Source organism: Zeus faber (assembly GCF_960531495.2).
Source record: "Zeus faber genome assembly, chromosome: 18".
NCBI lineage: Eukaryota > Metazoa > Chordata > Actinopteri > Zeiformes > Zeidae > Zeus > Zeus faber.
In genome coordinates, this window is record NC_137210.1 from 3,432,709 (window position 1) to 3,460,669 (window position 27,961).

The 27,961-nt window shown below is 43.4% G+C and overlaps 1 protein-coding gene across 1 annotated transcript in view; it reads left to right on the forward strand.

The window, feature by feature from the left end:
* lrp1bb (low density lipoprotein receptor-related protein 1Bb) overlaps window positions 1-27,961 on the forward strand; it is a gene marked incomplete at both ends in the record, with an annotated part of 302,444 nt that overhangs the window by 197,790 nt on the left and 76,693 nt on the right. The window contains 17 exons of the mRNA XM_080019511.1: window positions 1,229-1,354; window positions 2,738-2,869; window positions 4,727-4,861; window positions 8,426-8,555; window positions 9,770-9,896; window positions 10,031-10,182; window positions 11,668-11,792; window positions 12,019-12,390; window positions 15,364-15,553; window positions 17,057-17,261; window positions 19,683-19,875; window positions 22,557-22,682; window positions 22,895-23,023; window positions 24,197-24,316; window positions 25,268-25,381; window positions 25,664-25,813; window positions 26,128-26,250. Of these exons, the coding sequence (XP_079875637.1) occupies window positions 1,229-1,354; window positions 2,738-2,869; window positions 4,727-4,861; window positions 8,426-8,555; window positions 9,770-9,896; window positions 10,031-10,182; window positions 11,668-11,792; window positions 12,019-12,390; window positions 15,364-15,553; window positions 17,057-17,261; window positions 19,683-19,875; window positions 22,557-22,682; window positions 22,895-23,023; window positions 24,197-24,316; window positions 25,268-25,381; window positions 25,664-25,813; window positions 26,128-26,250 (2,649 nt within the window). The remainder of the gene's footprint in view (window positions 1-1,228; window positions 1,355-2,737; window positions 2,870-4,726; window positions 4,862-8,425; window positions 8,556-9,769; window positions 9,897-10,030; window positions 10,183-11,667; window positions 11,793-12,018; window positions 12,391-15,363; window positions 15,554-17,056; window positions 17,262-19,682; window positions 19,876-22,556; window positions 22,683-22,894; window positions 23,024-24,196; window positions 24,317-25,267; window positions 25,382-25,663; window positions 25,814-26,127; window positions 26,251-27,961) is intronic.

Genomic DNA, 27,961 nt, shown 5'->3' on the forward strand with positions numbered 1-27,961 from the left:
ACATAGCTATGTTTTGGGATGATTAATAATCATGTACATCTCAACTATGTTATTGAAGCTGACTGAAAACAAGAATACAACACATAACTGATTAAAATGTTGATCAAATCTATTAGAGAATGAGACCTTGTTAAAGCTAAGTGTCATTACCATATTTTGGGAGAAAAAAAAAACCTAGTGCTGAAGAAAAAGACCCACCTCTCTCTGAGGCAATGTTGCGTCTATGAGTCACATGTTCTAAATGTTGATGGGGATGCATGATCTGATGGAGCAAGAAAAATATTGGGACTATAACATTTAATTATTTTAAAACAATAGATAGGAGTTTTTAATTTTCATTATAATTGTGTAATTTGTTTTCGAGGAGGTTAATTGAGTCCAGTCACATTAAATCATTATAAATATTGTTATTTTTTGTAGTGGAATAAATATAGACAAAATATTTCATAGTTTTCTTTTATCATAAAAAGCTACACAAATTTATGAGGCCCCCTAGTGTGCGAGGCCACAAGCAATTGCTTACCTATGCCTTATGGAAAAAGCGCTACCTACTATATGAGTATGTAGACCTCACTCTCAAGGAATGAGGTGCTGCAACTTTGTGTTTCTAGTCTTTCTCAAGAGCTGAATGGGAATGCAAAACAGTCAATAAAACCCTTAAAAAAAACTAACAAAATACACAGTTTGCAACCATTTTTTTTCAGTGTAACATTCAAAGTCAATTTTGTCTGACAATGTTTTTTGTCAGCCAATTTATTTTTACGCATTAACATGTTTTTAAGTCTTAAACGGTAATCACATTTAGCGCAGTGAGAAACCGCAGCAGAGCAGTTTCTACAAAATACACCCGCTCGATTAGATTGACACAACAGTGAAGTGGTCAAAGGTCAAAAGAAAACCAATGCTGGTTAGAGGCCAGGCTTACGTTTTTTTCAACCCATTGGCCATATTAGAATGTTCCGGGCAATGTTAGAATATTGGTTCCCGATCATTTATAAATGTTCATAGCACGACCTCACTTGATGAGAGTTTCCCGTTTTTTGAAAAGGAGATTTGACGTTTGCCCCCATTCAACTGAATTCAAGCATAGTCTGAAGCTTTCAGCAAGTTTCTCAATAGTATAGTGTTCAGCGAGGATGTGCTGTAAACAGTCGAATAAATTATGGCAAACAGCCTTTTTATTGGGTCTGGTTTGAAAAAGTAACTGTCTCCCTTCCTCCCTGTTCAGGCAGAAACCTGTGCCATGTTAACAATGGGGGCTGCTCGCAGCTCTGCTTTCCCACTTCGGAGAACACCCGCAGTTGTTCCTGCACCGTGGGCTACAACCTGCGCAGTGACCGCATGTCTTGCGAGGGTGAGCATTCCTGCAAACTTTTCCTTTTCCCTTTCAAATACAAGGGAAATGGGTAATCGTTCACTAGTTAGAACATAGTAATAATTTATAAATTTATTGTACCCATGTCAATAATTATTTTTCAGCATAGTATCACATTTTGTATATTTGTATAGCTTTAATATGAGTATTTCTGATTTGTATTTTTTGGCTATTGTATATATTTGACAGTTCAGTGCAACACTATGTCCCTTTTTTTTACGTTAAAATAACAGCTCAAAACTATGTCGATGGTACACTGACTTGTAATATGTAGAATGGCACCTCTAACATTCCCACCCACCCCCTTGAAAGCCTGTTCTTGTACAATGTAACTTTGGTGTTTGGGTATGAAAACATGGGAAAAGTGTGTAACGCTTTACGGCACTACGTTACTTCCTTGATGTTTGGCTCTGGTAGTTACCATTTTTTTGCCTGGTAAAATTTATCAAAAAAAAAAAAGATTAATTGTGAACTTGCTGATCAAAATGTCCAGTAATAATCCTCATACAAAAAGTAGCTACTCCACCTCCCTGACGGTGCGGATGAAACGGGCCAGTGGTTCGCCCAGCACTTGCTCCTCAGCCGGCGTGCCCCAGCACTCACTTTCATCACACTACAGGGTTTTTTTCATCCTCTGACTCGCAAGTGCGAGCCGATCTGCCAGGCCAAGCACATCTGGTACCTACACTGGTAGCAGAGGGCCAATCCCCGCGCCCTCTCTCCCTGCGGCTCCGCTGGAGAGAGGCTTTTGGGGAACCGTGGACTGAGTGCTCGCTCAAGCAGCGAGGTCCATGCAAGGGGCACAGTAACCTAAGTGTACATTATATTTGCATTTGTAACATAGACTGTCATTGAAACGTGATTGATAAGGTTCAATTTTGTCTGGTAAAATAAATTATTTTGGACAGGGGACTTAGTTTTGTGACAGCGGTGTAGAAGTGAAATTGCTCTCAGAAACTGGAGGGGCACCAAATCCCAAGCACCAGAAATTACATAGTGCTGCTTTCATTTTGATAAAAAATAAATAAATAACTTCACTTTTTTAATGTATTTTATTCAGTAGTGTTATTATTTTTATTCAACATTTTTGACTGTTGAGCTTTTTTTTATGGTAATGGTCTGCAGTGTAATGCACCTAACTTAGTATATAATTGTGCCTGGCGGAATTAAAATGTTTCTGATTTCAATGTAAATATTATTAAACGGAAAACTAATTCAATCATGGTGATGACTTTTTGCCTTTTCACCTTCTGTAGTCAACAAAATCAGTGCAAAGGGTAAAAATATACAATAGCCTATGATACACAACCGAGTTGGCTGTTCCGTGATTCACTCAGATCACTGTTGGACTCTCTTTTGTAGGTGTTGACTCGTTCTTGATGTATTCCATCCACGAGGGCATCCGTGGCATCGCCCTAGACGCCAATGACAACATGGAGGCTCTCATGCCCATCACGGGAACGCTGTTCGCTGTGGGAGTTGACTTCCATGCAGGTACGGCAGGTTAATACACAGAGGTTTTGCCGCGTGAAAAAAAACACTCGGCAGACACCGATCGACTGAAACCAACGCTAGACACAGCCGGTGAACACGCTCTGCTGGACCTCGAGACAGAAATTATTAAAGAGAGTTTTGATGCTCTCTAATAAGATGTCTCTGTAATAAAAAATAAGAAGTTCATTACTTGATGAACTAAATTTTTTGATTATATGATTTTTTGTTATCTTATTAAAAAAAATAGTCCCTCAAGTGAAATTTTCACTTCAAAGATAATTTTGAATGTTCTTCTTTTTGTTTTTGTTACTTATATTATGATATTATTATTTATGAGTCCACGGCCACAGCTAAATATCTCACAATACCTAACCACCACATACAAATAATCACCCCCCACCCCCCGCTCCCCTGCTCCCCACCAACCAATTTGTAATCAGATGTGGAACCGTGAGAAAGGGAGAAAGTATTTTTTCATACAGTGGGCTGTAACCTTTTGAATAATGGTCCGTGAGCCGGCGGAGTGCAAACACGGATGAAAGAGTAATAAGTTGACATATTAGAGGGGAACCTCAGCGTGAGTAACACCCAAACATTTGCTCTCCTCGAGCCTCCGAACCAGTCGCAACGCAACGCTACTCAAATAAATGGTAACGTGCGGATTGCAACGCATGAGCCCAATAGCTTGCACTGTAATTTGTTATATCCTCGGTTCCCTCTGCATAATTTATATGATGAATATAATAGATTTACTATACCAACAAATGCTATGAATACAATATTGGCTGCTTGCTTTCCAGATATGCCCCCTGATATATAACACAAGCTATATTGACAAAAATGGGAAATATCTGTCAGACAAGCGGCATGCATATACATTCACAAACATACATAGGTACACATACCTGTATGCATTAAGCAATGGAAAGGAAAGAGGGAAAAAGGGAAAAAGCTTCACCTCCCCCCAAGTACGCAAGTCGGGTCCTTCGTCACACAAAGTAATCATCCATGGGCCTGCTCTGTTATCGGAGGAGGCACTACAAGTGGCCCTAAATCTCGGCGGAGGGGGGCCTGGAGGTCAGTGGCAATCGCGACCGGACGAAAAGCGGGTGACGGGCCGAGACGGAGCTAAAATTAGACGCCGCCTCGGGGCGCGGGTGGAGCGAGGGCGGGTGCCTTGCCCTCCCCTTTTATTGCTCCGTGCAGGTGAACATGCAAATGTGCCGCTAAGCTCCACCAGCAAAGCTGATAGCTCACGCATCTCATTTGCATGTCATTATGGGTAAAGTCAGCGGCCGCTGGAGCATGAAGAGATGAAAGCCCTCCAGCTGGTTGCTGTCGCATGCGAGATGCGTGCTAACAGAGTGTGAAGGCAGCATAAACAGGAGAGCACAAACAAACATATGACTTCACCTAACCTTTTTAACTATCCGTACAAGGTAAATTGACAGACAAGCAGGCCGGTAGGCAGAAAAGGAGGGATATGCACTTAAAGATTTAACTTTAAGTGGATTGTTCAGTATCGCATGTGCATATATAACTATGCCTCCATGACAGTTTAAAAGATGTGCACTGTTTTGCATGAAGCTGTATTTTCTCTGATGAAAAAATGTGGTCAACAATTACCTTTTCCTTCCGTTTCACGTCAACAGGGTAGGTACTGTGTATAAACGATGCGAGTATTCACACCATCATACTTTACAGCCGCGCTGGCCCATTTTGGTGAAATGGGCCGTGCTGCAGTAAAATGCGGTTTTCATGAGCTGCTGTGTTTCGGGGGCATAAATACATTTGTCGTGGGCTCGTTTATCATCTTGTTCACCCCCTCGCCGTAAACCACACGGCCCGTTTCCGCAGGAAATGACACCGTGTATTGGACCGACATGGGTCTGAACCGCATCTCCCGGGCCAAGCGTGATCAGACCTGGAGGGAGGACATCATTACCACCGGCATTAGTCGGGTGGAAGGCATTGCTGTGGACTGGATCGCTGGTTAGTATTGAGGCTTTCTGGAAAATGGAGTCTGTCAGCGATCAGCTGTGGCAGTAGGACTGGTGGAAGGGAGCAGTGAAATGAAAAGGAAAGATGCAGAATTCTGATTGTGTGTGTGTGTGTGTGTGTGTGTGTGTGTGTGTGTGTGTGTGTGTGTGTGTGTGTGTGTGTGTGTGTGTGTGTGTTCTACAAAAGGTTCCGGTCTGTATTACAGCCATGGATCTTTCTCTGTTTTGTTTTTTACAAATGCTGAATAAACACCAAATCAGGCACAGCGGGTAGTGTAGTGAGATGTTGCTTCGTTGAACTTAAGAGGAGCAATGAAGTGCAATCTCACACTCAGGAGAGCAAATTCACAAAGAAATGGATTGCGGCCGCTGATGGCACGAGTCTCTGTCACCAGTCTCATGTGGTGGGGACACCACACACTAATATTTTTAGGTTTATGTGCAGTGACTATAAAACATTAAAAACAAACATAAATCTTAAATTTATATATATATATATATATATATATATATATATATATATATATATATATATATATATATATATATATATATAATATACAGTATATAAATATGTATATACTGTGTATATATATAAACTGTATATATATATACTGTGTATATATATATATACTGTGTGTATATATATATATATATATATATATATATATATATATATATACATATATATGTGTGTGAGTGTGTATATATGTGTATATATATATATATATATATATATATATATATATATATATATATATATAGTCAAGTCAAGTCACACTATTTATAGAGCGCATTTCATACCAGGGCAACACAATGCGCTTTACAAAGAAATACAAAAAAGAAAGAGAGAACATAGTTGTCAGCCGGTCGTTACAAAAGAATGCCCCTGAAACAACAGCAACAACAAAAGCAACAACAAAGACAACAAAAACAACAATAAAAGTGACTCCAAACACAGTGGCAGCAACAGCAACAGAAACACAACAACGGCAGCAGCAGCATCAACACCAGTAGCAACAACAACGTAAAGACGTCACCGGAACCTGAAGTGGTAGCTCTCACCGGAACCGGAAAGGTCACTCAGATTAGAGATGGTTAAGTCTAGGTAAAAGGTAACGTTAGGTTGAGGTATAACGTAAGCGAGAGTTAAGTTTAAGTATAAGGTTAGCAGCAGCAATGACAACACCAGTTAAGGTATAAGGTTAGCGGCACCAACAACAGCACCAGTTAAGGTATAAGGTTAGCGGCACCAACAACAGCACCAGCAGCAATGACAACACCAGCAGTGACAATTCCAGCAGCAGACAACAGCAGCAACAAAAACAGCAACAGCGCACGAGCGAAGACGTCACCAGGACCGGAAGTGGTAGCTCTCACCGGAACCAGAAATGTCCTCATCTGTATTGAGTCAACAGTGTGTACCATCTCATCTCAACGAAGAAAAGCACAGCAAAGACGTCATCGGAACCGGAAGTGGCAGCCCTCATCAGAAACGGAAATTTCAACTGTGTGCACCATCTCATCTTAATCCAGTCACGGTCCTTTAATTAGCGTCCCTAATTTACGGGTCACGTTTTCAATCAGACCTTTGGGAGGGAGATCCTTTTGACTGTCTTTCTCCGAAAACACACCCTTCTTATGATCCTCTAACTGTAATATCAAAACAGAAACAACCACAGCAACAGAAATAGCAGCAACATTACCACCAGCAGCAACAACAGCAAAACCAAAGCAGGAGCAACAACAGCAACGCACACGCAAAGACCTCACCGGAACCGGAAATGGTAGCTCTCACCGGAACCGGAAAAGTCACTCAAGTTAGAAATGTTAGAGATGTTGAGTTGAGGTACAAAGTTTGAGATATTTAAATTAGGGTATAAGGTATATATATATATGGATGGTTAAGTTTAGGTATAAGTTTAGGGATTGTTATGTTTAGGTATAATGTTCGAGATGATTAGGTTAAGAAATAAGGTCAGATAGTTAAGTTTAGGTATAAGGTTACCAGCAGCAACGACAACACTAGCGGCTACTGAACCTGAAAAACAGCAGCAACAGCAGCAGCAACAGCGCACAAGCGAAGACGTCACCGGAACCGGAAGTGGCAATCCTCACCATCTCATCTTAATCCAATCATGGTGGATGGTTAGGTTAAGGTATAAGGGTAGCAACAGCAACAACAATACCAGCCGAAACAATAGCAGCAACAGAAAACAGCGGCAGCAATAGTAGCAGCAACAGCGCACAAGCGAAGACGTCACCGGAACCGGAAGTGGTCGCTCTCACCGGAACCAGAAATCTCCTCATCTGTATTGAGTCAACAGTGTGTACCATCTCATCTCAACAAAGTAACGCACAGCAAAGACATCAGTGGGACTGGAAGTGGTAGTCCTCACCAGAAACGGAAATATCAACTGTGTGCATCTTAATCCAGCCACGGCCCTTTAATTAGCGTCCCTAAATTACGGTCAAGTTTTTCATTCTGACCTCGGGAGGGAGATCCTTTTGACTATCTCTCCGAAAACCCACCCTTCTTATGATCCTCTCCCTGTAATATTACAACAGAAACAACAACAGCAACAGAAAAAGCAGCAGCAGCAACATCAACTCCAACAGCAGCAACAAAAAACAACAGCAAAAAAGACAACAGCAACGCACATGCAAAGACGTCACCGGAACCGGAACTGGTAGCGCTCACCGGAACCGGAGAAGTCACTTTAGAGGTGTTTAAGTTACAGTATAAGGTTAGAGATGCTTACTTTTAGCCATAAGGTAAGCGAGGGTTACGTTTAGGTATAAGGTTAGCAGCAGCCACAGCACCAGCACCAGTAACACAGACAGACAGACCGACATCAGCCAGTCAGTTAGTCAGTCATAGACTCTAGCGAACAGCAAGGTTTTTAACCTGCTTTTAAAAGTATTCAGTGTGGGGGCCTCTCTCAGGTCCCTCTGTAGGGTGTTCCATTTACTTGGGGCATAGATACAGAAAGCAGCTTCTCCTGCTTTAAAGTTGGTACAAGGGATAGTTAAAAGACCACTGCCTGTGGGCCTGAGAGTTCTTGCTGGTTCGTGTATAATTAGCATTTCTTTTATATACTGAGGTGCGAGGCCATTTCTAGCTTTATATAGAAGTAGCAGAATCTTAAAATCAATTCTAGTTTTGACTTGGAGCCAATGTAGAGATCTAAGAACAGGTGTGATATGTTCAAACCTTTTTGTCCCAGTGAGAACGCGTGCAGCCGCATTTTGGATTAACTGTAGCCACTGCACAGCTGATATATATATATATATATATATATCTTCTATATAGACGTTTGCTTTTTCTGTTATTTGCAGCGGTTTAGCTGCTGCAAAAGCCATGCAGTTGCTTTATGAATTCGCCCCTAAGACACTACCAGTGCCAATCCAAAAGGCTCCCCTTTCGGAATGTGAACATTTTGATAAAATATTATAAATTGGCGAAGACGTTTTTTATTGTTTTATTTTTTTCGCTGAGGGGAGAGATGAGAAGCTTGGCTGCATTTATACCTCTTCTTTCTTTTTTTTCTGACAGGAAACCTTTATTGGACGGACCACGGTTTCAATCTGATTGAAATCTCCCGTCTCTCCGGTGCCTACCGCTCGGTGGTGATATCTGAGGGCCTCGATCAGCCCAGGGCCATTGCCGTCCACCCGCACAAAGGGTTTGTCACTCTACAAAAAGCTAACGGCATGCTGTCTACATCACACGTACGATAGCGTGTTCTCTGCAGTCGATGCTGTTGGTTTTTTTGCGTGCGATCAATAGCTTTCCTGTTACTAGGTGCACAACAGTTTGAAAGGAACTTATCATAGCCAGTAGCTCCATTCAATCAGCCGACTCCTTCAGAAACCCATATTAAGGTATTAAGGTATAGTGAGTGAATGTGTAATATAAAATTAGACTATGTCACAGCCATACACAAACAGCCGCAGTATCACAAGGTATCTTTAGCATTCACTAATGAGCATTCATCAAATGCTATGTACTGTATATAGGAAACTTCATTGCATTAGATGAAGAATTCCGAGTATATTTTATGCGGTATTAGATTAGATTAGATTAAACTTTATTGTCATTGCACAAAGTACAAGTACTGAGACAACAAAATGCAGTTTAGCATCTAACCATAAGTGCAATAGCAGCTTACTTTAATATGGTTGGAAAGGAATTTAAAATGCTCTGTCATCCTCACATTAGCAAGATGTCTAATACTAATACTTAAGTGGAAACATATCCCTCCCACATCCGATAACAGATGGATCAAAGTTGTCTTACCTGCACTTTATAAAACTCGATAAAATCTGGTTCTCTTGTGAAACTTGTAAACACCTGCCGAGCTTTCCTTGATCATATAAAAACACAGACCATATATCCAGGCGACTACTAAGTCTTTAACTTCACTAGTAATTATTATTATTATTATTTAAATTTTTAACCATTTTTTTATTTTTGTTTGTTTTTGTTTGTCTTGTTTGTCTCGTTAACTTTTTATATATTATTATTATTATTATTATTATTATTATTATTTCTTTCTTTCTTTATTTATTTATTTTTATTTTTTTCTATGTGTTGTACTTAAAGATTGTAATTTATATATATATATATATATATATATATATATATATATATATATATATCATTTATCTTGAATGGGTTGGACAGGAGGCTGGGGAGGTTTTATTCTTCAGATATGATATTGTAAACTCCTATATTGTTAATGTAAAATGCTCAATAAATATATATGCTATGTTAGCATGCTAGACTCGCTAGTGTGCTATTGGTTAGTCAGTGACCTAGAACTCTGTCATTCTCATTTATTCCACGCCAATTGCTCACAAAAACCCAACACATTTGATTGTGTTTATGTCTGGACAGGTATCTTTTCTGGACCGAGTGGGGTCAGAACCCCTGTATCGGTCGGTCCCGCCTGGATGGATCTGACCAGGTCACGCTGGTAAACTCGGGGATCACATGGCCCAACGGCATCTCCATAGACTATGAGGTAAAAAGCCAGTCCTCCCGACACACAGACTCTCACATCACGCTTCACCCCCCCTCCCCCGGACCTCCCTCTGTTCGCGGTTTTCAGCTGGTGATTTTGCATTTTTTGTTATATTTTTTTATATTACTTTCCAGGAAAACAGATTATACTGGTGTGACGCCCGCACAGACAAGATCGAGAGGATCAACCTTGAGACCGGCGAGAGCCGGGAGATTGTACTGTCAGCGGCCAATGTGGACCTGTTCTCCGTGGCCGTGTTTGGTCCTTACATCTACTGGTCTGACAGGTAATTTATTATTTCCCTAAATGCGCGCGCAAGCACTGGCCCGCGAAGTCGTCAGTGCTCACCTGGCATCAACCCTCGCCTTCAGAGGGGGTCCCCCATGGAAATCTTAAGAGCTACTATTTCCACGCAATACGGGGCGTCACTTACTTATGTAAATACCACAGGCAGAACCCCAATGTCACAGGCAAGGTCAGATCCTCATGGCTTCTGTCAAACAACATGCTTAGTCCACTCTAATGGACCCTTGTTTTTCTGAGTGGCGAATTCACAAAAGGATTGCGCAGCTTTTGTGGCCACTAAACCTGTGCACATAATGCAAAAAGCAAGCGTCTAATTCACAAAGCACCCACAAACAGTTAAATACACCACTGAGTGCGCTGCAACGAGAATGGAGTCGCTATTTGCACCTATTTAAATTAGGTATTATTCATACATTTGGAGCAAAATCACTCCTATGTAAATGAGCCTTTTTGCAAAAAATGTCCTATTCACAAACACCAGCGCTAATAGCCATAACGCACTTAGGGTTACGCAGTTAATTATTTCTGTCTGCAGAGACCTGGTGTGTGGACTTCGCAGTGACAAAAAAAAAGGGCTCCGCTGTGCGATCGTCTTTAGAGAGCTGGTGCAATTGAAGTGCATTTATAACGGGTGTCATGCCCAAACATTCCAGTGATGTTCAAATAATATTTTCACATTAGTATTATAATAATTATTACTGTCACGGCCAGCGCTTGCTATCGGTGACGTAGGAGGTCACCTAGGGCGCCATCCAGAGGGGAGTGCGGTGAGGGAGCGATCTCTCTCCATGCGTTATGGAGAGGGACCTAGTGGTGTAAGTAGCGATGGACGGTGCAACCAGTGCAGCTGAACTTGGGCCTGCAATGGGGCTCCTGCGATCGGCACGCCATCGATTTGGATGCCAACAATTGGGGTGCCGGCTCCGCTCTGTGTCCCCTGTCCCGTTCCCCCAAATAAAACAAAAAAAAAACAGTGTGGTTTTTGTTTTAGGGACAATGGGGATACAATTTTATTCATGAGATAAATTAACTGTGTGGGAAGAGTAAGCTTTATTAGAGATTTACTATGCTATTTAAATTGTTTATAGTCACTGCACATGAATCTATATACAGTATACTAAGAACATTTTAATCTATAAGTATAGCATGTTTGAATCCGTGCATTTCCACGGATCCGCAATTCAACGTAAAACAAGGGCAAATTGCACTCAGCCGCTAATCTTTATGGACTTGTTTGAGCTGGTATGTCATGAGCACAATATCTTGTGCGACCGGACCCTGAGACAACGCAGATGATGTGCGCTTATTGATGTGCAATTCGTGACACTATTTGCGGCTGCAATCCATTCTTTGTGAATTTGCTTTGTGAATTAGGACTTGACTGTGAACTGGACTATGCAAATTCAGAGTTGGCTTTATTTTTAGCTTGCCTCATTCTCCATCTTCCCCCTGTGTTTCCTTTCAGGGCCCACTCCAATGGCTCCATCCGGCGAGGCTTTAAGGCCGACGCCACTGAGGCGGTCACTATGAGAAGCGGCCTGGGGGTCAACCTGAAGGATGTGACAGTCTTTAATAGAGGCCGGGAGAAAGGTTGAGGTTTCAACTTAATGATGTCAAGCCACGCCTGCTCTCGGCTGCGTTTTCTACGCTTGTTTTCATGGTGTTGTGAAAAGAAGTGTAGAAGACGTAACTGAAAGTAGGTGTAGGTGTCTCACCTGCAACATAGATACATAGTCCTGAAAGACACGCGAAGACCATCCACTAATACGAAACAGAGGAGTAATTCATTCTCGGATTGAAATTCTTTGCTCCGCAGGTACCAACCCCTGCGCCAGGAACAACGGGGGCTGCCAGCAGCTCTGCTTCCACCTGGGCAGCGGGCGGAGGACCTGCTCCTGTGCACACGGCCACCTGTCGGACGACGGTTTCGCCTGTGAGCGTTACGACGGCTACCTGCTCTTCTCCGAGAGGACGATACTCAAAAGCATCCACCTGTCGGACGAGAGCGACCTCAACTCCCCTGTCCAGCCTCTCGAGAAGCCGGCCTTCTTTAAGAACGTCATAGCCCTGGCCTGCGACTACAGCCAGGGAACGCTGGGGGCCAACCGTATTTTTTTCAGCGACATCCACTTCGGAAACATCCAGATGATAAACGATGACTGGACAGGGAGAGTAGTGATAGCAGAAAGTAAGGCTATTTTTAATGTGTTGCTTTGTGTTGTGTTTAGAAATGTCTCTCCCTCTCAATTTTTGCTAAATTCATGTAAACATAAAAAACACATTCCAACATCCAATCCCTGCTAAAAGTCACATATAAATGCATACACACAAACACACGCACACACACACGCACACCTACACACAAGTCTGCATGCACATAAACACATGCTTTTTTTGTGCTGCTCCTTGCTGTCTCTGTCTATGAAGCTGTCTTGAAGTAATTATAGCGACATCAATTTTGAATGTTTCATTGAACAATATTCTTATTCTTTACATCCCCTTGATCCTCCAGTGGACACTTTACTACTAAAGGATTAAGTGCTCGGCCTTTGAAGCACATATTTTTGTGACTATGATGCATAGTTGGGTTCCTGCGTTAAATATTCTGAAAGGCACTTGTAGTTTTAATTTAGAGAAGCCAATTCATGGCAAAAGTTTGCTATTGGTGAATTGACTTTGGTGTAATGCTATGTAGGCAGTAGTGAACCATTGGTCAAGACCATCCTCAACATCCCAAATGCCTAAGCCGGAGAAAAACGGAAGGTATTCTGGCTAGTGATTGGCACAGAGGGCAAGAGCAGTCCCTCTCGATGGCCTTCCCTCTCTTAAACTGTCAATCCCAGCCTTCATAAGCATGGATGAAGTCAGATGATCAGCGGAAAGCCTCTATTCTGCTCGGCTAGCGCTCTGGGTCATCCTCCGAGACCTGCGCTGAGCTCATCACCCCCTCCCACCCAATCTTAACAAGGGGGGAGAGCAGCTGATCTACAGCACCCCCGTTCCCCTGTGATAACCCTTTTGGAGAAATGAAACTAAGGGAGGGAGAGATTTCTATGCTTTTGACATTTGCTCCAACCATCCTCTAAGAAGGAACGGACATTCACAATTCACAAGAACATCTGGAGTATTTCTGCGCTACGTTCCTTAACACTCGGGTGCCTTAGGAGCACCAGCGCTGGGTGTTGGGATTGGTTTATTTGGCCATTTAGCTTCAGGATCTTAACTGCGTATCGTCTCCATTCCTCTTAATGATGGTCTCATGAATACTGGTTGCCTACGCCAGTACCGAACCTTTTAGGGTTTAATGTACATTTACATTTACATTTACATTTAGTCATTTGGCAGACGCTTTTATCCAAAGCGACTTACAAGGGAGAATAACATTCAGCTACATTGCGACAGAGATTAGTGTAACAACAACATTGGTGTAACAATAAATACTGCAAGGTGGTGCAAAGTAATTGTAGATTAGGACAGGAGGTGCTCACTGAAGAGCTGGGTCTTCAGGTGCTTCTTAAAGACAGAGAGGGAGGTCCCCGCTCTGGTCATTTTTGGCAGCTCGTTCCACCAACGTGGAACTACAAATGAGAATAGCCTGGATTGCCGTGGCTGTATGGCCGGCAGAGCCAGGCGACGCTCATTTGACGAGCGCAGCATCCGGGGGGCAACATGTGCTCTTACAAGAGCATTTAAGTAGGCGGGAGCATTCCCAACAATCACTCTGTAGGTACAGAATGTACGCTAATGTTGGTTTCTCTTTTCTTCCCACTTATTTTTCTTTGAGCGGAGAGCCAGGCAGCAAGGAGATCTGTTCAATGCTGTTTGAACCAAAACAACAACAAATACACATCCTATACGTTTCATCCACATCCTATAAAAGTTTCCATCTGTGCCCTGTCATTGAAAAGGGTAAAGATGTTAATCATCCATATTTCCCTAATTAAACTCTACGTTCCTCATTAATTACTCCCTGGCCCCGACAACGATTCTGAGGAACTCCACGCTGTCGGACACCTTTTATTGCAAACTATTAATTTGCAATCGGCTGACTCAGGTAGTGCCTGAAGTATTCTAGTCTGTCATTTATGGCTTTTAAGATCACCGGATTCAGCCATTAAGACCAATTAGCAACTGCATTCACAACAGACAGGGTGCACACCATTAGACGCTGAGATCAGGGGTAGAATTAAGGTGATGAGATGGCAGCCAACGTCCTTTGCGAAAAGGAAATGACAGATGTTCTGTTGAGGCCATTCCCTTTACTTATTAAGCATAGATTGCTTGAAACATATTTTTTTGGAATTGCTGTTCTTGTCTCTCGCATAATGTGTAACGAGCAAGATGCACAAATGCAGACCACATCGTTGCCTTTGTGAATTCACTCAGTTAGGTACACGAATCTGTGTTATTCAAACACAAACATGACATGGGTGCGTTTGTGTTTGAGTGTGCGTGCGCACACACAAACACTCACAAACCAAACAAACCATACAAAGGACCTGTCGCCAAGTTCTAGCTCTGCTGTAATACTTAGCGATATATAGGAGTTATTCAATTTCTAAACAGATTCTAAATAGCAGGAATAAGATAGATCAATTGAATGCATGCCTCTGTGTATTACTTAACTGGCAGTGGACGGTGAACAAATTAATGTTGAATGCCTCAAATGAAAAACAGTGTTGCCTACCCATAGAAGGTCGTATTTGATAGATTCAGCTACACGGAGGCAGTTCCTGTGGAGGCGCTCACTGCCTCTCTCCCTCCGTGGGCCCTCTTGCCTGTCAGTGACATTTTCACAGTCAATCAGTGAAGCTGCAATAGGTTGCCACACATACAGGGTTTAGGCAAATGGATTCAAATGAGATCACATTGAATTTCTGCGTGAATATCGCTTTGACAAACAGCTGTCTTTCCCTGTAGTCAGCCATTGGAGGCTTCCTCTTCGCCAGGCCTGCGTTAGTGTCAGTCGGGGGAAACGACCGCCCATGTTGTACTACTATCATCAGATCCCATATTTGCATTTAAAACAAAAAAAATTTCCTCCAGTGGGCCTCATTTATCACCTCACCTAACAAATCTCCTACATGCATGTGCTAGTTAAGCATGTTTTCCCGGCACAAAGAAACCAAAGAATACAATTGATTCTCTTCATTCTCCTTAGACGTGGGTTCTGTTGAGGGCTTGGCTTACCACCGGGCCTGGGACACCTTGTACTGGACCAGCTCCACCACCTCAACCATTAGCAGGCAAACTGTGGACCAGAACCGCCCCGAGGCCTTCAAGCGCCAGGCTGTGGTCACTCTGTCAGAGGAAGACCATCCACATGTCCTTGCACTGGACGAGTGCCAAAAGTCAGTGTTTCTATTTGATTTTCATCTCTTTACACCGCCCCTCCCCGTCATCAAATATTGAAGCAAGGCTCTTCGTGTGCATGGAAGTGAAGTTGGAGTCTGCAACTGTGGTCGTGTTTGTTTACGCAGCGGATAATGTCTTACAGTTATGAGTCATTTGCCGCAAAGACGATTAGTTTGATGTTATTTTGTGCGTGGGAGTTATTTTTTCTGCCCCGTCTTTCCCTGTTTCTCCCACTTGTCTTCCATTATTATCCAGTGTTCTTATTCTGATCTCTTCACCAGAAGATCTGTGGGTTAACCTGAGACTTTGCCAAGACCTGATTGGTTTGAAATTATTTTAGAAAAGAAGACGGGGAAACATAATTTACCCTTTGTCAGAGCAATATTATTGTAGTTAAGATGTTATTAGTTCTAATGTTATAATATCAAAATGAACGGTCTGAAATGACTAAGGCTATGAGAGGCCAGTGTCCTGCTCGTTTTGCTGCTAACTAAATTAATTTCTTGACCTCGGACTGTATCCTTGGTTAGCAATTTGGCACCATATCCATCCCACTCCAGAAATACTGTCCGATAATTAGAATTTAAAGTGAAGTGATTAATTAGCAGTCGCTGGCTGTGGTTCCTGACCGGGATCCTTATTAACCCTGGAGAGTAGACTTCCACAATTTCATTATGGTGCCAAGTCAGAATTTGTGACTGTCCCTTGTTCAACTGTACTGCTACAAAAAAGGCCCAAAAGTATGATTCTGCCATAACAGACCCGTACCACCACTGTCCTTCAACCACGCTTTTGTTTGCTGTTTATCTTTATGGTTTTGGATATGAAACACGCTTTTTCATCTTCGATCTTGCGAAAGCCCCGCCGTCCCTGATACAAATCTTCCATTTGTATTTATTCCCGCTACTATGATCTGCTTTGTCCATATTCTTCAGAGGCGTCACGTTGGATAATCATAAGGATATATGATTATACCTCCTCCATTAAACAGCTTTTGATGTTAATCACTTTTATCAAATAGAAATGGCAAAGCATGGCAGTTTGGGCCTTATCCGAGATGGAGCTCATAAAAATGGGCCGATGGGAGCCTATGACATGTTACTGCGGCAAGGGGGCTGGTGTGGGCTCCTACCTTGATAACATGCTGCAGCATCATAAACCCAATTCGGGACGCCCATTAATAATTTCCTGAGTCGTTACCGATTTGTTTTCCTTGGCAAAGGCCTCTCTGACGTGTTACAGTCGCAAGCTCCTTTCAAAGCCACTATGCCCACTCCCTGATTCAATTTCAGGGAACACATATTGGTTTTACACTCTTTGCTGAGGTGTAGAAAAAAACACTTTTGCCGGGCAACATCTGCATTTACCGGCAAAGCAAAGTGCTATGAAAGGACGACACATGTCCAAACATTGATACAAGTCTCTGGGTCTAGCGGATGGCACGATGGCAGTTAAATGTTAAATGTTTCACTTTTGGTTATATTTGTTGAACGCTGCAGCCTGATGTTTTGGACCAACTGGAACGAGCAGAGGCCCAGCATAATGAGGTCCACCCTGGCCGGCAACAACTTGAGGGTCATCGTCAGTTCCGACATCCTCACCCCTAACGGCCTCACCATCGACCACAAAGCGGAGAAGCTGTACTTCTCAGACGGGAGTCTGGGCAGGATTGAGAGATGTGACTACGATGGCTCCAACAGATATGTGAGGATACCAGATGAGAACTGGTCTTACTTGGCTTACTTGTTTTGTCTGCACGAACAAATGGAACTTACAACAAATGTTGTGCTATGATGATGTAGTCTGAGAACAAATATTTATTTTCAAGGTAATGAAGGTGCATATTGTATCTCAGTGGGGTTGTGACAGGAAAGTCAACTTTCTTTTTATAATAATGTCCCATCTGCTCTAAATGTATTCTGGAAAATTCATGGAAATTATCTTTCAACGCTGGAGATGCACCATTTCCACAAACATCTGAGACACAAGGGCACAAGATCTGGGACAGAATGTCAAATTGATCTGACCCTCTCAACTCCGATGAACCAATTTTCCGCCTGGCATGTAATCTCCCAGACCCGGGGAGGTCCACAGGGACCTTGGTCTCTGTACGACGGATAGCCTATGAAATACCTTTGGGCGTTCTTTTCTCATATTTCTCGAGTGCGCTGATGGGTTTACTTAATTATAGAAGTCATTTCCCTGCAGGAGTAAAGGAGCTCAGTGAGAGGTGGTTGGGGTGGGTGGCTGGGTGGCTAAAGAGGGGGGGGTTCTCATTTTATCTGCTAGAGGTTGCATGCATAATGTATTTCATCCTGAAAATCCAAAAGCAGGTATGTTTCTGTCTGTGTCCCTGACATGTAAGGGATCGTACTGCAGCCCTCTTTTCTTTTTGCTCTGGATTTCAATTTGAGTTTGACACCGCCTCCTTGGTCCCACCACGGGATGCTCAAAGAGTCATCGCCTTTCGCCTCACCCAGCTGCCCTTGGTGTGGTCCAGTCCTTTTTAATGAATGTGCTTTTTCATTAAGAAGCCCCCCCAACACACACACATACACACACACACACACACATACACTCTCCCACACCCACACTCTGTTGGCTCTCAATCCATGGAAGTCCCAATTAAAAAAATGTAAAAATGACACAAAGGTAACCTGTCGTCATTCACACATCACTTAGGGGCATTTGTGGGGATTGGGAGGGCTGGTGGGGGAGGGATTCGGTGTAATGACACGCTTGCATTGTGAAGGGCGAGCTGACTGTGGGGGAGGTGGCTTATTGTTAGGTAGCGGAGCATCCTGCAGGGTTCCAGCTCCTCCTCCGCCGCCTCTTTGCCTTTCCCCCCGCAGCAGTGTCATTACACGTTGACAGGGAGCCGCCCGGCGCTCCGCTCCCCAACAGAGAGAAGACGGAGACCGTGGAAGTGGCTTACCACTCTGTACCATTTTGAGAGTGGAGAGCCGTGTCATTAAACATGGTGGCACTCTGGAGAGTGAGGGCAGGAGGGGGTGGCCCTCGTGTTTGGGGAAAGATGTCAACATGTTTAAGCACTAAAAAGATGACCTTTTAAGGATGGAAAGAAAGGGAGAGAGAAAGAAAGAGAGAGAGCGAGAGAAGGAGAATAATAATTAAGACATTTATGTGATGCCGCTATTTGGTGTCAGAGATTTGACGTGTCAGAGATCGCAGATAAATCGTTCACGTAGCGATTAATTGAAAAGTGTACATCGTATAAGGACGCTAAATAAAATAATCACGTTAACATATCCAGCGCTGCACTTAAGATGTTTAGAGCCAGAGAGATATTTGGTACTATGGTTTAATTAGTGTATGAACGTGAGGCTGAGACTCCCAAATCTAATTTCCTATCAATATGTTCCTCCAAAACCCATCTGGCGTTCGGCATTCTATCCCCCTCCTCCCCTCCCTCCCTCCTCCCCTCCCTCCCTCCCTCCCTCACTCTCTCACTCTCCCTCTCTCTCACTCTCCCTCCTTCTCTCCCTCCCTTCCTCCTTCCTGGCGGCCAGTTGTTGCATTCACACGCTGGGCTCCCTTTAATCAACACCTGTCCTATTAATCCCAGTACGGCGAAGGGCTAATGCGATCCTGCTTACATGCGTGTCCCACTAATGGCTCAGCGTACAGAGCTGCTGGAGGCCCAATGCTGCCCCCACCCCCCGCCCCCCCGCCCCTCCCAGTTCTGGAGGGTCCCTGAAGGAGCTATCTGATGCATTCCTGCCTCCCTGCCAATGACACTGTCATTTGCTCCCCCCAACAGCTGGGTTAAGCAGTTGTGTGGGCGGTGGGGGTGATGTGTTGATTAATGATTTGAGACATTATTATGCTCCCCGTTTATTTCGAGAAGACCGCTGGAAATCTGCTGACCCCCCCGCCCAAACCTTCACAATACAAGATTTGCTGGGATATTGGCCCTGCAAAAACACATGTTATTTCTCTTTGAAGGGGACACACCCGGTTGAAATAAACCTGCACAGAGGAGTCATTCAGTCAGAGCTTCCTATGCTAAATACACGAGAACAGTCAAGCCTAGACCTCGAAGGTTCTACAGCTCTACAGTTCCCCTTCCCAATGCTTATCTATATCTATATCTATATTTTGTAGGTCATCATTAAATCTGGCCCGGGAACGTTCTTCGGGCTCGCCATCTATGAGGACTTCATCTTCTGGTCGGACTGGGCCCGCAGGGCTGTGTTGCGGGCAAACAAGTACACAGGTGGAGACACCAAAGTCCTGCGGGCGGATATACCTCATCAACCCATGGGAATCATCACTGTGGCCAGTGACACCAACAACTGTAAGTATTGCCTTTGCACAGCGTTTGTTTCGTTCATAGACTGACAGTCACCGTCGCTTTTCGTTTGCCTGAGAGCTTTACAAAGTCATACAGTATTTGTAAGGGACAAGGTGAGTGTTGAATCAATGTGCCTTATGTCTGTTTTTTCCATGTACACTTTAGTCCTGTTTGAATCTAGTTCTGAAACACATGGCTAAACTTACAACTAGGGACCTGAAAATGGTATTTTGATGTGTAATTAAGGGGTGAGGCGAATGATAAATGATGTTGGTCCCGTTTACCATGGGCAGAAACTTAAGTATGCGATGTAATTAATAAAACCACGTCCCCTGTGTTGAAGTGGAAGTCTCTGTAGTGGTATGTGTAGGGGTTTCAGTTAAAACTAGGACAAAGGGACGTGGGTTTTGGGTTTTGCCGCGTCCCAATGGTTTGTCTCTGTGGCCGAGAGACACTTTGTCTCGTCATTTATCCTGAAATGGGAAACCATCAGAGATGAAGATGATATGTAGGATAAGCTACTGTATATGTGACCAACCACATCCCAACTGCGCATTCCGCAGTACTTTAAGCTGTATGTGAAAAACATCACAAATCCCTTTTTTAGTCCAAAATATGATCATAGCAGATTTATATTCCTCAAGTTGTTTTCTATCTTTCAACATATTTTCAAACCTGAGTTTGATTTCTGGATATTAGATTAATATTAAAAAGTTGAGGCGCTGTGCTGAGTTCCTTTTCATGCAAACCGGTTCCTTTTAATGCAAACAGGCAGGTCAAGATCATCCTTCCACATTCCATGTGATGTGAAATCAGAATGTCAAACCGTTTTGTTAAAATAAGGTTATAAAGTCGTTTGATTCGTAAATGACAACACCACGTCCTCTTCGCTGATAAAAAAAACTGTTGCGCTGAAGCCAGAGACGCTGGCTCAGAGGACACGACGAAGAAGAGCTGACATCACTTCTGTAAGAAATGTTTTAAAGAAACATAAAGGAAGTACATTAAAGGCAGCACATGGGAATGTTTTGAAGTCACAGAATAATAGAGGGTCATGCTACTATAGTGAGCATGAGCTTAGAATGAAAATGAAATTAAAAATAATTACTTAAAATTAAAGGATTAACTTGAATTGTGCATTTTCCAATATTTTAGTAAATTAATGATTTGAATATAATTTCATAAAAAACACATTCAACATTCATCATCTCATTGAAGGAGCACAGAACTATCCAGATGTAACCATTTAAAGCATTATTTGTGCTTCTCAATGTGTATTCTGTTCTGCAAGAGTCTGGAAATGCTTCTAAAACTTTAAAGGCTGATTTCTCACAACTTCTGTTTCCAAAACTTGAATCTTTAATAACTCATAGCTTCCAAAATATTTGCTCGATTCCCACAAGTGATATATTGTTTTGAAGCTGATTCTACACTTTCATATTATGTTAAAAACAATGAAAATAAATGAAATATATGTATGCAGTGGGTCACATATGCCAGGCTCATATGTGGTGGTTTCGGGATCATGTTCTATTGTGCTCTACCTCCATGCCCTCATCATGTCGACTCACGCAACTGGTCTGCAAAGTGGCTTTGTTTCTAATAAATAACTGTTGTGAACAAGGCTGATAGGACCCAGATGCAGCACACACCACAGGGAGAGTATAAAAGGTTTATTTACAAAGAGGGGAATATAATGATGTGGGAATGGAATAAAGTGCAGGTGGGTCGTTCGGGGTCCGGCGGGCAGACTGAAGGCACAGGGATTTGAGTGCGAACAGGCTGGTGGTGAGGCATAGGCAGGCGGGCGGGCAGGCTGCCACGTGAGAGGTTTTCTAGAGACGAGGGGAGGGGAGGACAGGGTCAGACAAGGCAAGGAGCAACGGAGTCTTGACAGGTGCAAAGAATACACTCGACGTCGCAGTGCGCGGTCTGGAAAATACCACGGTAGGTGAGGGTACGATCTGACGACGTCTGGATGAGGAGCCAGGGTTCTTATGGAGGGTGGTGATGAGTGTGACAAGGATCAGCTGTGCCAGCCAAACCTGGAACCAGGATCGGCGCCCACGCTGCACTAACCAGGCATAGACATAGACATACTAGATACAAGAGAGAAAAGGGGGGGAAGGCACACAAGGAGACCAGGCGACTGAAGGGCAAGGCTAGGGACGTGACAATAACATGCTGAAGCTGGAGGGTACGCAATACCAGAAGGGTTTTCCATGGCTGCGTGCCCCTGTGATGAATACTCACACTTCATGCTTCATGGTTTGTCCTGTTATCTAAATGTTCTTATTATTTTCTTTGAGTCAGTGGTCCATTGCCTATTTCCCGCCTTTTTTTTTATTTACCTGGGGTAGACAGTTGAAGAGATGCTTTTGTTATGATATCTTCAAACTCTGCTGCATCATACCTATTGCGCTCCACCTGCAAAGTGATGAATCCAGAAATTGAGCAGCATGGTGGAGGGTGATATTTTTGTTTTAACCTAGCTTGAGCCTTTTTGGCTACCTCAGGCTACCTTCAGCGAAGGTAAAACGACCAAACTGTCAATGGTTTCATAATGAGAAGTTTTGGAATCCTCTACGGGCTGACCTGTTTTCATACTTATAATATACTTCATACTTAATAATATCACCCCCTAACTATTAACTAACACACTGCCACCTTCACTGCTTGTACAGGTGAGCTGTCTCCATGCCGACACAAGAACGGGGGCTGCGGCGATCTCTGCCTCCTGACCCCAGAAGGCAGGGTTAATTGCACTTGCAGAGGAGAACGCGTGCTGTTGGATGACAACAGATGTGTTTGTAAGTTGCACATATGTAATAGTGCTCTTATGAAACAAATGCATGCGACTGAATATAAAAGTCTTTGGACATAGCTTTCAGTCTTCAGAAGAATCTTTAAATTACAAAGTACTTCCTATGAACTGCTTCTAATTAAGAATAAACCTCTAAATAGCACTGTAATGGAGGAGCCGCCCGTTTTCCCCTCACAGCCGTGTGCTCTCCTTTCGCAGCAGAGAATTCCTCCTGCAACATCCATACGGAATTTGAGTGCGGAAATGGGGAGTGCATCAAGTACCAGTTGACTTGCGACGGAACAGCCCACTGCAAAGACAAGTCAGATGAGAAGATGCAGTACTGTGGTAAGAAGCACGAAGGAAGGCAGTTCAAAACGAGGGCCGGACGAAACCCTTCAACAATTTTTCCTAATAAACGGTTATGAACGGTAACGTTGAGCTCACAATCGGAATTTGGAGTTTTGGAGTTATTCTACAAAGTGCTTTTTCTATATATGAGAAAGAAAGTAAGAAAGTAAGAAATTTGTCATGGTCAGGATTGGTGCATTTCTCTACAGACAATTAAAAAAAAAAGTCTGAAAAATAAAAACTGAAATTGTTAAATAAAATAACAAATAACAATTAAAATAACTAAAATAAAAATGGCCAAATATAGGCAAATAGACAAAAATACAGCACAGAAATAGCCAAATACATATATACAAATATACAGGTACTCCTCACTTAATGACCGAGTTCCATTCATAGGACCAGGGCATTAAGCAAATTGGTCGATAAGCGAGGACCCGTGTTATTTCATGCTAAGGGGGCGTGGCCATTGAGAACGCTAGTGTAGTGAATACTGACAGACTGCGGGAACAAGACTGAGACTGAGAAGGGTGATGAGATGAGATGTATATAGTGTATATAGTATATATTGTATATATAGTGTATACAGTATATATAGTGTATATAGTGTATATAGTATATGTAGTGTATATAGTAAATATAGTATATAGTGTATATAATATATAGTATATATTGTATATATAGTGTTTATAGTATATATAGTATATATAATATATTTAGTGTATATCGTGTATATAGTATATATAATATTTATAGTGTATAGCATATATAGTATATGAAGTGTGATGCACGATGAGATGCTTGACGCTGAGGTGCTGTGGTATTGTACGCTGCGTACAATACAGACTGGTCAGACAGCTGGTAGTAAGTCTGAACGGTCACTAAACAGGTAAGTCGTTAAGTGAGGAATAGCTGTATAGCGCAAAATGGATATGCACAGGATACATTTTTCATGGGGATCTAGGGTTTAAATGATTAGTTATGATAGTTAGACATTATGATAGATAGACATTCCAACCACAAACGTCTAAACTTTGTCAGATCAGAAGAAACTGCAAGGTTAGATAACTGCAAATGCTGACAAATACTGTTGCCACAATTGGCCGGCAGTATTTATATTATAAAAGTGAGTGAAGTGAGTAAAAAGACCCCATGTGTTGTGTCCCCCAGACAACAGGAGCTGCAGACAGGGGTTCAGGCCGTGCTACAACCAGCGTTGTGTGGCCAACAGCCGTTTCTGTGATGGCATCGATGACTGTGGGGATAACTCGGACGAGGCGTTCTGCAGCAGTGAGTCCGGCTCGTTTGATCTCCCACTCAATCCCGTTCGCTGACTCCAAGGGGGCCGCCGTACTCACCTAACCGAAGTTAATGCTGCCGCGACACACTGGGCTACATGCTGCGCTAAGCCCTCGCTGCCTAATGATCTCCGAGCTCACACATGGCCCCGGCAAACCGAGACCTGGGCCCCTGCTCCTGGGATACAGGAAAGGCTGCCTTTGACAACCTTGGCAGCGCCTCGCGTGTCAAATGTCATGCCTCAGGTTGAAATTTATCGTTATAGAAACATATTTACAGGCGGTGCTTGTGTGTGTCAAGTGTTGTTATAATTCTGCCACCACTATAGTTATGTAATGTATATGAGTTTGTTGATAACGGCTCGACAAGCAAATTTAGATTTTTAATTCCCTACCCGTCGTTGAGCGCTGAGGTAGAGTTCAGAAGGAAAAGGTTTTTTGTAAGACTTTGATGTGTCTCGGGCCAAGCATGTAGGATTTGTATTTTATTTTTTTATTTTTTATTTAATTATTTTTAAATGAGACATCAACAGTAGCCTTATTTGCGTTACCTCAAGGGATTTAATAAGAGAACGTAACGGCCAATTCAATTGCCGCACTAGGCGGTGAGTAAAATAAAAGAAAATTGCATCTCATAACTATTTATTAAGCATTTGTTATTGTGAAGCCCTCTAGAGTCGTAATATTTAATGGACCAGACCACGTTTCAGTAAAATCCAGTACATATCAGCACCTATACGTTTGTGATTCATCCCAAAATCCCCCCTTCGTTTTCCCCTCCCCTCATCTGGCTGCCTGTATAAACCCAGAGCCAATTCCCACCCAGGCGGCATATGTGAATGTGAAAATATTAGAGCGTGAGCTTTACCTGTACCTGTCTGCGGATGCTTGGCTCAATCCACTAAGCGCCCAACCTTTTTGAAATGTTAATTCTGCCTCCCAGATGTCACGTGCGGCTCATCCGAATCCTCCTGCCAGGATGGGAGCTGTGTACCCAGCTCAGCTTGGTGTAACCAGGTCATTGACTGTGCTGATGCATCAGATGAGAAGAGCTGCAGTAAGTCGCTTTATTTTATTTTTTTGGGGGGTTTTTTGCATGGAAAAAAAATGTGTGTGTGTGTGTGTGTGTGTGTACGTAGGAGGTATGAGCGTACGTCTGACAGATCAATTGGATCCACTGACTTAGACTTGCGCCTGCCACACATTGGGAAAACCTAATCCACTGGCTCCCATTCCCCCACCTCTAGCAGCCACCAGCCCCCACTACGATGGCAGGCACGGATTTTTATTTATTTGTATTTTTTTGCGTTGCTGTGTTGTGTTTTGTTTTGTTATTCAGACCACACAGAATGCTCCCACTACTACAAGCTTGGCGTGAAGGAGAGGGGCTTCGTCGGCTGTAACTCCACCTCGCTCTGCATCCACCCCTCTTGGGTCTGTGACGGGTCCAACGACTGTGGGGATTACGCCGACGAGACAAACTGCCAGGGTGATTCCTCCTTTTTCTATCACTACCACCCTCCCTCAAACCCCCCCCGGAATAAAACCGAAAACAATACAAACCAGTCCTGTGTGCAATACCGGGGAAAAAAAAGAAGACAGGAGGATAAGGAGAGCCAGCATCCATTTTGGAGTGACTCAGCAAGAACAATAAGTGGTGAGAGTTCATTTTCAGGGCCGATTAAGATAGCGGAGTCTGAGATTCGGGGAGAGCTCAGGCAACGATAATGACCTCAATCATCGCTAATTCCCCCCAGGGGGCGGAGTGGCTGACTTTCCCCCATTTGTTGTTCCATCCCACAGTTTCCCATGGGCAGAAGTGCGAGGAAGGCCACTTTGCGTGTCCCAGCGGGAACTGCATCTCCAGCGTGTGGCTCTGCGATGGACAGAAGGACTGCGAGGATGGAGCGGATGAATTCCAGTGTGGTATGCCTTCCTATGTTTGTAAATACGTGTTGGTTTTTAAGTATTAAAATGTGAAATTATTAAAAATTAAGGGTGACAAAAGCAGCAACATGTTAAAAGCAAACAGATTATAAACCCTGTTTATATGGATCTGTAAAGACCGAATGTCAGGTAATATATATAGGTTGCGCGTGTGAAACGCAGTTTTCTTGTATGTCATCAAGGGGAACTCTTCACTTTGTTTGAATCTTGAATACACTCACAAGTATGACATACTGAATATAAAAACTGAGAATTGTTCGCTGCAGTGGGGCAGGCCTCGCCCTTGCGCGGGTCATGTGTGGTCATGGCGGTCCCACCGGCTTACCTGTGGGGCGGGCGGTTTGGGCGGGTGTAAGTCTGTCGGCGCGGGGCCTGGATCTGGGCCTGCAGTCCATGCCTGGCGCCCGGGGCCCGGGTTCTGTGCCTGCAGCTGTGTCTTGTGTCTTCACTTGGGTTGTATGTGAGCGCCCTGGGACCGGGTTATGCTCCTCGGAGCCGGGTGTGGGGGTTGCTCCGCGGGCTGTCGTCTTCTCTGGGGGGACTTCTGTCGCTGTGGGCCGCGGTGCTTGGGGCTTTTCTGCAGCCGTGGGGTGTGTAGGCAGCTGCGGAGCTCGCGGGGGAAGGGCCTCGGGGCCCTTTCCGCTGCTTGGAGGCGCCACGACATAATACTGACCTTATACATCAGAACCAAATGGGATAAGTCCTGTACACTCACCGGTGGACAACTTATACACACACACACACACACACACACACACACACACACAAACGCACACACACATAAAGGCGGTCCCATCACTCACACACACACACACACAATCCAATTGGAAACTCAGTTCCTAAGTTCCTGCTTGATTGGTGTCGTGCAACATTGGAATATTCCAACTGAAACACTGAATGGTTATTCCTCTTTTAGCCTGCACGGTAAACCAACCGACAGCCCTAGCGAGACAATTTAATTAATGAACCATCAGCCACTGTAAACGGTTCTGGGAGACGGAACATATTAAAGCAGTGACATCTGAGAGGATTGCGTATTACTCCCCCCGTATCAAACCCCCCACTCCTCCGCCACCAGAGGCAATGGGAGCACTCCTGCCCACGCTTTGATCCTAACTAATGCATGCATAACTTCCTGTGACAAAGTGAAGGTCCCTCCAATTAGACAGGAAGGCCATAATTGAGTCATGGTAAATATAATTTGCAATAAAGCCCCAGCAGCAATCTTACCCAGTAAGTTCATGTGTCATTGCTTTTGGCATCAAAGCAAAGCAGGTGGGACCTTAAACGTGGGTACGTGGGTAAGCCGGGTCACCCTTCTCAAGTAACGATGTCTGTAATAAATAATTGCCTGTCTTTAATCTATCAGTCTGTTGTTTTCGCTAGCTTATTAAACTTAAGCGTTCCTTGGACAATTCGCTTTGTAAACAGCGTGTGTACACTTAGTAGTATGGCGTTTTCTGATAACTGTTATAAATCAAATATTGGGGAACTTACAGGATAGGTTTGCTGTTTTTGAATCCCGGCCTAATTTAAATTTTGTTTAGATCTTGGACCGATCTTCCACAATATTGTTAGAAAGTATTTTATGTTACTTTTCAACATAAAATATGTTGTCCAAAAAAATAAATGGTTGAAAATCATGTGCTTCCTTAAAGGGGGCCTATTATGTAAAACTCACTTTTCAGTG